General features: G+C 37.6%; 1 protein-coding gene across 1 annotated transcript in view; it reads right to left on the reverse strand.

Annotated features, from left to right (window-relative positions):
• The window catches only part of UNC79 (unc-79 homolog, NALCN channel complex subunit), a 97,542-nt gene that overhangs the window by 10,594 nt on the left and 75,706 nt on the right, over positions 1 to 11,242 (reverse strand). Inside the window, 3 exon segments of the mRNA XM_035888719.1 lie at positions 819 to 994; positions 5,402 to 5,491; positions 7,957 to 8,034. Of these exon segments, the coding sequence (XP_035744612.1) occupies positions 819 to 994; positions 5,402 to 5,491; positions 7,957 to 8,034 (344 nt within the window).

Here is an 11,242-nt window from a genome sequence, read left to right on the forward strand (position 1 = left end):
GACTTTGATACGATGCTCTTCCTATAGGGTCTTAAAGGAATTCACTACCTTCAACTCAGAACGCATAGTCCTTTTTTCACATGTAAAAAGCTAAAGCACAAGGAGATAACAACTCCGTATTTCCAAAACTAGATATGCAGACGTATCTACAGGACCGGAGCCCAAGCAGCTTAGTCCCCAGAATCCTGGGGCAGGTTGTCTGGGACAAGAATACAGGTTTGTTGAAACACAGTCCAATGGTCTACACTCAAAACATCTCGTTTGTTGTCACTGTGAGATAAGGGACAGTATCCCCCTTCTTTCTGAAGATAAAACACTGCAGATTAGAATTTCTCACAGTGAAAAGGGATAAAAAACATGAATTGAAGACCAGGATTTCTCTCATCTAACTTTAACCAGACAAAGTTAGTATTTTTATCATCATATCAATAGGCTCAAACTTTGTACTCCATAATTTCAAAGGACATTTTCCATCGTATTCTCTATAATTCCCAACATATCTTCTATAATTCTAGGACTGATCGAGTACTCATGTGCTTTTCACTGTCTGTATCTGGATCGAGAATCAAGTTAATTTCCAAGGTAATATCAGTCAAGCCAATGGAGTTACCTCCACTGTCCCTTTAGCATGTACTTTAAATACTGCAGTGATGAACTCATCAGTTAAGGATCAGGGAGCTGCTGACCATCTGTTTCAATGTCCCACAGCCGCCATTCCGTACTGCAAGTCTTATCTATGAAATCTGGCAATAAACACATAATTTTGTGAAAATTTCTAACTCATTTTAGTATTCCTTTTTGTGGAAAAGCATTCTCACCCTTGTTGCATTGCAGAAGGAGGATGGTAAAGCCAAGGCAAATATCGGATCACAGCTTTATTGTCTCTGTGGTTTCCCCGTGTGATTTCCATAGCAGCAATCTGAGCTAAACCAACTTTCAGATGTCCACCAAATGTGTCTTCATGCAGTGGCTGAGAACAAGTCTTCATGTGACTCTGCAAGGCAAAAATATGACTTCCTACCAGAAAAGAGTATTATACTTGAAATAAGTTCTTCCAAGCAACAGTGTATTCGATTTCGTTTCTCTTCAATTCCTTTCTCAGGGTCTCCAACTATGTCTACAAAACTACAGAACAAAACTCAGAAATAGATTTAAAAAAACCTCTCCAGACCCTATATTAGCAACAGCTTTATGATGCAGATCTTTCCATGGAGGCCCACATTTTCAAGAGCCCACACAAAATATGAATTGTGCAAAATGTATAGGCACCTTTTGTATCAGCAAACTCAACAGCTGATGAATACAAACTAATGGCTGCACATCCAGACAGCTCAAGTGAAGATGAAAGAATCTAACCATTCAACAAGAGAGCATCTGGGCAGGAAATGCCTTCCCCATGCAATGTTCCATTTACATGTACAGAAATAAGCTGTCACTCATTCACCAGCAATATGACTATGTTGCACTATTCAGCTGCTACCTTTTGTAGCTGCTATGTTGCACTATTTTGGCTGCCACTGCCTTTAAGCACTGGAAATAAAAGGGCTAAACCTTTTACCAAGAAACATGCAAATATTTATTCCTGGAAAGATAATTTATTATCCTGCTTTGTCAGCTCTAAGGAATGTTTCATTGGTGCTTCTTGAGATATTTCTGTATTTCTAATTAAGCTAATTTTGCATTACCTTCTGTGTTAACAGAACACATGCTGAGTACATTTGCTTGCTTAAAGGAGAGCCATATGCTTTGCACAAGAAAATCCAGGTCATCAGTTATTAAATTATTGTAACAGGATAAATATCAGTGGACCAATAGTATTTTGTAACAGGTAAGTATCTGACCCCAGTAACTTAACACTCCCAAAAATCACTTACTTGAAATCTTTTTCAAGAAAAAAATAAAATAATGTACCAGCATGAATATCTAATGACTTTGTTATTGAGCCAGGTAAAAAGGATAGAGAGGTATGCTGAGCTTTACCAATTTAAATATTATCCCAAAGGGAAAAAATATAATAAACTGAACAGAAACAATACACTGGAATGTGATTATCTTGAGAGTGGATATTTACAGCTTTTTTTATAATGCAGTAGTTGCTAATATGCAGGACTGAAAATAATTAACCTCTTTCCAAGAAACTATTATCAGACATGCAAAATAAGACATTGCAAATGAATAAACAACTTCTACTATTTCTGTTCACTGAATTTCTAGGGAGAGTAGAAATTTCAAAATTTGAAAACCAAAATTAAGCTTTTGCTGTGGGGATTGTCATTGGTGGTGTAAACCATATAGTATTCTTTGTGTTGGTTTGGTAGCCCAGATGCTGGTGATAATACATACTCGTAGTAAGAAATTGTACAACTGGATAATCTTAGCACTCACTTCCTAGGAACACCTCTGATAATAAAACCCAAGCAACATAAGTAAATATATTAAATGAGCAATGAGCTTACAAGAATTTGAATCTAGATGTAGTGAATTTGTTTAAAGTTCTGACTATTTGTAAGCTTTGAAATGCTTACAAATATTTTCCCAACTACGTTGGAACCAAAGGATAAGTTTATCTGGTCAGGTTAAATAAGAACTGCCTTTTCATTTTCCAAAAGCTTATTCTTTACAATACATAAAATTATGGTCATATTTGACTCTCCTATTACATTAATCTTGTTCTCAGATTTCTGCACTACATGGCTAAATCAAATATGAAATGTTAGGCCATTTGTTCTGATTTAGTTTTAAGTGGACAGACTACACATTTGGGAAGCTTTTTGTCTAATTTCAAAACATGAAAGTGAAGAGCTGGGTAAAGTTTTAGTTCATGTTCTACCTATATCTGTGCATAAAAATTTAATAAATGAATAGCCCTACTGAGCATAAGAAATTATCATCTCATCAGAGTTAAGCATTGTAAGAGCATTTCTAAAAATCAGACTACAGTTCAAGAGAGAAGGGGCAGAAGGAGAAAGTGCCAATGGCAGAGAGCTTTCTACAGAAACATTTTACACAGGAGAGAGGATACTTGCAAGTATTTATAAATAAATTTTCCCCATTCCTGGTTTCATATAAGTTCATCTTTTTTGGTGGAACTGGCAAACCAGATGTAACTCTCTCTCATTTATGATTCATTTGCCTACCTATTCTGAAAGCAGTTCTGAACTGTAAGAGGAATGGGTGAATAACTTTAAAGGATATATTGTGAAGGCAATCCAATTCTGCTGAAAATGATTAATTAGTTTGTGCTTTGAAGTAAATTTCTACTCCAGCACAAAAGGCTGCTTCCCTTTTTAGAGTATTTTTTTAAAACTCAATGGTATTAAAGACATATGGCCAACAGGGTAAGAATTTAACAAAAGGAATATTTTGTCCAGTAGAACAAGGTTACTGCAAGTTTCAAGAGACAGGAGTTTCAGTTTAGCTGGGATTCTTCTTCCTCTGTGGTAAGCATTATTAACTTTCAATAAGATGTCCCCTCTGGCGCACGAGGTGGGATGCAGGGGGCAGGGGGACAATGAGCAAGTGAGTGTGCAAGAAACCAGTAGGGTAAAACTTCTCATCTCATTGCTTCACAAACTCCAGTATTGAAATCCATTACAGGTTATCATTTATTCTGTCTTGCCTTGTAGCATGAAACACACCAGCGCATTTTCAGTAACTTTCAGCAGAGGACTGGTGCAGTAGTAGAGGGGCCCTTTCAGGGAAACACTATACTGATTTATCAGGAAAACAGACCACCAACACCCTTTATGATGCACTCTGTGTTATAAAAGCACAGTGGCTTTTGAGGTTAGAAGCAAATGGAAGAACTTGGTCAAAGAACCTCCCTAAAGACCACATGCACCAAAGCCCAGGCATGCAAGCAATGGCAATATGATTTGTACTAGCCAGAGCAGCACAGCACTGTTCTTCTGTATCTGTCAACTGAGCTTTAGATCACATAAAAGCAGCCTGGCAGCTACTTGACTGTGCCCAGTGATGAGCTGACCTCTTTCAGTTGATGAACTTCCACTTGGATCACCGAGTTGCTGGTATACAAGGACTAAAACTCTACTGTCAGATTTCAGAACTGGCTACACCTCTGACAGCACAGACTCCCCTCTGCATCTGTAACGGTCCCTCTGCTGCACTCCCACACCAGTCATTTGCCTTGCCAGCTTTGCAGAAGTTACAAGCATCAAGGCCTATTCACAACTCTGCCTCCATTTTATGTGCTGAAGGAAATCCACCCTCGTGCAGGGTACCAGAGTGTAGCTCAAAAGACTATGCTCTAACTTTGCCTGGCATTGAGAGGTGACAACCGTTGGTTCCACTGTAAGACAGGTGTTCTCCCTCTACAAAAAGGAGGATTTTAACCACCGAAGTTTCACCTCCAGCTCAGTGTTCACTTAGTACTCAGCTTCAGATGGTACAAGAAAACTACCTAATGGGATAGTGTTATGCTAAATAGAATAAATATTGCCTCCTCCACAGCATTATGAATGACTATTAGGGATATATTAGCTGAAATATTACATTAATTCTTTATTTAAGCTATTAACAATATATGTTACTTTGCTAGCAATTGAAACAGCTACACTTTTATTGTTTCCTATTATACAGCAACAGCGTTACTTAGCCTAGTTCTTTTCTAAAACATCTTAAAGCATGTGAACATCTTTCCCCATGTGAAACAGAAATTCCAAGTTTTGACCAGCTAATTATTACTAGGATGTTTTCATGAAATTAATTCCTAAATAAAGTACTTTATGTTGACAGAAATATTTTCCTATCACTCCTCTTACAATTTGGCATCTTGGACTACAGAAGTGAGAACTACTCTGTTTTCCCCACCTCAACAGAATATAACCTGACAATGAAAACAGCAGCAGCAACAAGGAAAAGGACCCCGCCTCTTTTTTTTTTTTTTGTCAATTACTGCATTTTAATAACCTCTGAACTTCCAATTAACTTAAGTGCCTGGTTTTGTATATAAGAGACACAGGATTCCTCCAGAAGAGGGTAATTAGTTGTACAGGCAAGGAGTTTTATGTTTCCACGGGTTATATTAAACATGACTACTTCTCACCGTGATTTTGGTATGACATTAGCTTATTATCAACATTTCAGGAAAACTTATCATTAGCTTATCATCATGTCAGAAAAATCAATCCTGCATTTTTATTGTGTGCTCACTATATTTGAATCAGCCTCCATTTCAACACTGCATAAGCCACTTTTTACTGATCCCCCAGAAGTGTCTAATCTATAATAGTACTAACATTTTTTTTAAAAAGAAAGGAAAAAAACCTGTCAGTCATCCTCACAGACTTCCAACCATTTCTCCCAGGCAGGTTCATTATAGAAGATATGTTTTTGTTAAAAAAGTACATACACTTTAGAACAATGTATGCCCAGGACAAACCTTTAATTTGGTTAAGGTATGCATATCTGCAATGAAATCCAGTACTTCCCCAACATATTGCCTCATGCATTCCATTGCTGCTGTTCCACACTAGAACATAAAAAAAAATAAGTTTAAGTACCAGGTTTTGAATAATGTTCATGGTTTTGCTCTTTGTTTCTTGTTCACCAGAATGCAATTTGCCTGTCTCAAATTCTTTATTTTACTTTTTAGTTAGATTACTTTAATTAGGAGTAGGTATTCTTTGATGTTTTTCTTTTCACTGTAATATGCCCTCTTATCTGATGATAGTATAAAGATAGCCCAGTCACCGTAGCTTCTTCATGCATCATAAAATACTCTTATCTGTGACAGCAGCAAAAGATTAGCTGACGAAACTTTCACGAATATCCTTGTCATGTCATCCTGAAATTTACAGTGGTCCAGAATTAAAGTCTTAAAAAGTCAGTGAGAGTTTAACAACTCAGTTCTTCAAGCAACTGAGCATTTCTGCAAGTGGAACCAATCAGCTACAATCCCAGAAAACAAGATTCAGTCACGGATGCCCTTACATTCACATTAATCAGGATGGAAAAACAGTTTAAATGACTGGCTTCAGGTATTTTACGTGCAAACATCACTAAAATGAACATCACTGAAATTTAAGCATTACTTTTTTTTTCTTTTTTTTTTTTTTAAACTAACAAATGTTTCTGGGATATTCCTGAAGCAAAATGATTCAAAATACAGTATTCTAATGGCACTTAAGCTAGTTGCAATTTTCAAGGACTATAAGGGATAAATTAAATCCTTCAAGAACTGCTTCAATTTGACCATAAAAGCATAAGCATTGAGAAGCAACCTGTGCCGCAGCAGGAACGACCTCAAAGAGAAAACAAAAGGACTCAATGTGGTGCTTGCTGTATTCCCACAGTACAAATTTTCATAATCCTTTTCCTAGAACACAGTGAGAAATGCGAATTTGGCCTTCGGCTAGTACAAGACGTGCTCAAGGTGCGCAAAGCAGTCAACGGAACAAAGCTGTCAGATTAAATAAAGGCCTTGAACAGGCCAGAGAACCCTGGAGAGGAGCTTTCAGTAGGTGATACGACTGAACCACTAGGTATCATATGAACTTCGGTTTACATGTTAATAGTCTGAAGTGAAGATAATGCTAGCTGAATTCAAGGGGAACAATGAATGCCTCATTCTTAGGAGCCAAGTAAAAGCAATGCTTAACTTTGGAGGCTAAATGATGACATTGTCAAACTAGGTAACTTTCTGAAGTCTCCAAAAACTACTGTATCCAAAGTGACAGGCTCAGGGTGAAACATTGCAGTAAAGTTTACAGTGGAAAACTACTCCTCTTTGACCTCTGTTTAATTGCCTACACTTTGAAGCACAGAAGCTGATTACCCTATCTGAGTAAACAAATGAACCAGATTTAGTTTTGATCACAAAATTATTAAGCCATAATAGAGTTTTAGTGGCTGAAATCTGAAAAACTGCTAGCATTCTATTTTTAAGCAACTTGACGTGGGCGCTTCTCATATTTATATGTTAATATCAGTCTACATGGTGTTGAACTATATCACCTTCTGGCTTTTCAAATGCCATGCCTGTCAGTTCCCTTGACAGAATAACAAACAGTAAAACAAGGTCACTGGCAGCCCTGTCAGCACATCCTTCATCCAGTTTATGTGGACTAAGGATTCCACATGGGTTCTAAAATACTGAATAATAGAATTATAGAAGATATTATACTCAGACCTCTGAAAATAATGCTCAGTTGCAAAAGACTTCTCTCCAACCATCTATTCTGTTTCATTCAAGCAGCAGGTGGCCTGATTCTTTATGATTTCTTCTGAAATGATCGCTCCCCTATCATACCTTGTAACACCAATGTTAGTCTATCTATTTAAAGCAAGTATAAATTAAAATATTCTGTTGGGAGGAAAGGTGTTATTAAAGATTTGCAATAAAAAATTCGCACACTTCAGAAGATATATGCGAAAGATCCTATCAGGTCACCCCTAAAGCTGACAGACACACACATATAGGGAAACGAGTTTTCCTCAGCTTGTGAAGCAGACCTGGGCTAACCCTCATCCATCTGTTTGGGTAATCAGTCACTGAATACTGGTAATTTAATTACACTAATCAGCAGGACATAGATGAATGCCTTATACATTAACCAGGAAAATATCATTAATTCCCTCTTTAACCAGATAATCTTTTCTGAGAATGGGGGCAATGGCTTGTAGCTTTCCTCCCTGCTACCATTTTTTGAGGCATTCAGTTGGTCTGTTCCCCACATTAACTTCTTGATCGCAGGCTCCAACTGAAGCCAGTTACATGACTAAAGATTATCAGTGAAAGTAAAGGAAGCAACATCGAGTTCAGAACTTTTCCAACGTTAATAAAAAGGAAGAAACATCTCAACCTCTGCCTGCAACACACCTTGCCAACCAGAAAAAAATGAAAAGGAAAGAACATTAAAATGAAGCAAAACAAGCTGAATAAGATATCTTTTTTAAAACCCAAAACTAAGAGATGGAGTTTGATCCGGTACTTACTCCAGGCATAGAGGCAATCATCTGTTTATGCAAGATTGTTGACTCAGCTAGTTTTGTTCCAGCATCTGCACAAACAAACTAAGAAGAAATTAAAGACAAGTTATTTTTTAATTATTTCTGGAGGAACCTGAAGACACTAATAAGTTACTCATGATTTTAATGAAATCAGTTCAGATCTCTTCTTGCTTTTATTCATGGTAATTTGCCTTTAGAGCTCTCTTTCTTTATAAACAACCTAGTTAACTCACCATTATAAATGAGCTAATTTTAATGAAAAAAAAAAATCTGACTTTAATGTGCTTAATTAACATATATGCTCTGCAGGAGCAATTTGAAGAATATAATATAACAAGTCAGACTTTCTTTATGAGCAAAAATGTATCTCTCTGCTATTCCTTGCATATATCACATGTTCCTCTTTCATTATACAGTAAATCATGATAGAGGATGATAAGGCAGCATGCCGTGTTCTTCACTGTGACATTACAACACTTTCACTGGACTTCGAAAATGATGAATTATATGAATGATTTTGAAGTTGAGAACATACTTCTAATAAATAATTAGGCCTTGTTTAGATTATCTTTTCTCATCATCAGACTGTTCCAAGTCTGATCCAAGGATCCTTCCTAAAGTTGCAATGCAGTCAAAAGAGGACAGGGAAACCAAATTCAAAGTGGAAAGTTTCTTACGTTTCCAGTCCAATTCACTGTCATTTATGTTGTCTCCTCTACAAATACTATAATACATTAACACATCACTGGCAAGAGATTTAATGCTAGCCATATGTTAAGAAAAAAGAAAGAAAAATACCCCTGCCCTGCAAGAAGATGAGAAATGTAAAAATAATTACCATGCCTCTTACTAGCATTGTCTGCTGAGATACAGCTGCAGAATAATGTCTAAATGGGAATGTCTGCTGACTGTAGTGAATTGTCTATATACCATAGTCTATCTATATTATACCTCCATTCATACTCAGAAAAATATATATTCTTATAAACATATTACATGTAACTTTACACCCTTCCATTCAATAATTAGTAGACCAGATCTTCACAGAAACATAAACTGGAACCACTAGATATACAGTGATTTACATTAGTTGAAGGTCCAGTCCAAAATAGGAGTCACCTAAACAAAACAGATCTGATGATACACTTAAACTTGGAGCCTGACTCAGCAAGCAAATCCTAAGGAGACACTGATACAATTTGAAGTCGACCGAAATCCTGAAGATGTGCGCTGGTGAAATGTGAGCAGGAGAAAAGTACTGGGAAAAAAAATGCTGGGTGAAAAAGCAGTTCCTATGGAAACCCATGGAACAGCAGCACGTAGACAATGGCTTTCATTTGCTAGGACAAATCAAGGAGACAGACGTTATCTACCCTTTATCGTTCAGGACATCTATGCAATGATTGGGGTGATCTGGTTAAAATTCTCATTCTTTGTAAAGTGCGATCAAGTTAACTCTCATCTTAGCACTGATGTCACCAGTGACACTGATGGCACCATGTAACCTGGATGAATGTGGGTGTCAAATGTACATTCCTAGGAATTCCTTTGTTAGTCAGCCCACGACCGATCTATCATTAAATTAAAGTGCTCCTAGCTCCTTGGTTATCTTGAACATTTTGACTGAATCTCTGTCTTCTGTGTGCACTGTTGGTATAGAATCTTGTATACAGGCTAACAAGTCCATGGGGACATGACTATCTTGGAAATTAAGATAATTTCCGTTTGGTGCTGTGTTAACCCTGCTACAGCTTTATGGATTCAAAACCATACAATTTGAATTAATATTCTAGTGGCTTCGTGTGATGAAGAGGTGAACCAATCCCTTAATTCTATTAATGACACCAAAGAAAATTAAAATAATCAGATACATATGTGTTTTTACTAGTAGGTTTCTAAATTACAACGGTGCTTAAGATGGTCTTAGCAGTTCTCTGGTATTTAAATTCAAGAGGCTGTTGAATGATTCAGACCACATACTACTGAGGGCTGCCAATTTGCACAGTCAATGGGAGAAGTAGTCATCATGCCTCCAGTAGGCATCTATGGCAGATGGTCTGAATACAACCCCTATTCTTTACCATCGACTGCATAAAAACAGAAGCTGGCTGCTTTGGATAGCAGGAAATATGAATCACTTCATCAGCCTCTGAAAGAGAGACATCATAAAAGGCATTTATATCCACATTAGGTGCTGTTGTGTAAGGTATGAATACATCCCAAAGTGAATACAGCATATGGGAACAGTGCTAGGAGGAAAACCCAGGCGATTATCTTTTTATCTTTATGAGATAAAGATAACATAAGAGAAAATTTTGCTTACAGTATCTATCAGGCGATTGACTCAACGTGAAGGACAAGTGTTTACCAGCTAAATCCCACTGCTAAAACTGATGTGGCATGTTTGCAATCTCATATGAGGAATTCAGGATTGCCTAGACTGTGGGATTGTCACCCTTTGGGGTAGCCATAGGACTGAGCTATACAATGGAGCAATGCAGAAAAAATACTTTATTCTGCAATTGCCATGCTTCAGCCTCAGCCAGAAACTAAGCACCACACAGTCACTTGCTCACTCTCCCCTAGTGAGTTTGGGGGGAGAATCAGAAGGGTAAAAGTGAGAAAACTCGTGGATTGAGATAAAGACAGTTTAATAAGTAAAGCAAAAGCTGCATGCAAAACAAGGAAATCATTCACTGCTTCCCATGGGCAGGCAGGTGTTCAGCCATCCTCGGGACAGCAGGGCTCCATCACATGTAATGGTTACTTAGGAAAACAAAACACCATCACTCCGAACATCCCCCTTCCTTCTTCCCCCACCTTTATATGCCAAGCATGACATCATATGGTATGGCATACCCCTTTGGTCAGTTTGGTCCCAGCTATGTCCCCTCCCAACTTCTTGCGCACCCCCAGCCTCCTCACTGGTGGGGTGAGGTTAGAAGCAGAAAAGGCCTTGACTCTGTGTCAGCCCTGCTCAGCAATAATGAAAACATCCCTGTGTTATCAACACTGTTTCCAGCACAAATCCAAAACATAGCCCCATACCAGCTATGTATACCAGAACTACCACTGAAAGAAAAAACACAGGTATTATTCTTCCCCTGACACTGATGGCATAATAATTGTTTTCAGAGTTATCCTAACTGCTATATAATTTCACATGTTGGTATTATTTCTCTGTCAACTGGCAACCACTTATTTACTATGAGTAATGCACCAGTACTCAAAAGAAAACGAGTCCATAGTAAGCTATATGAAGCTTTGACTC

This window comes from Egretta garzetta, unplaced genomic scaffold (assembly GCF_000687185.1).
Source record: "Egretta garzetta isolate BGI_Z169 unplaced genomic scaffold, ASM68718v1 scaffold361, whole genome shotgun sequence".
Taxonomy (NCBI): Eukaryota; Metazoa; Chordata; class Aves; order Pelecaniformes; family Ardeidae; genus Egretta; species Egretta garzetta.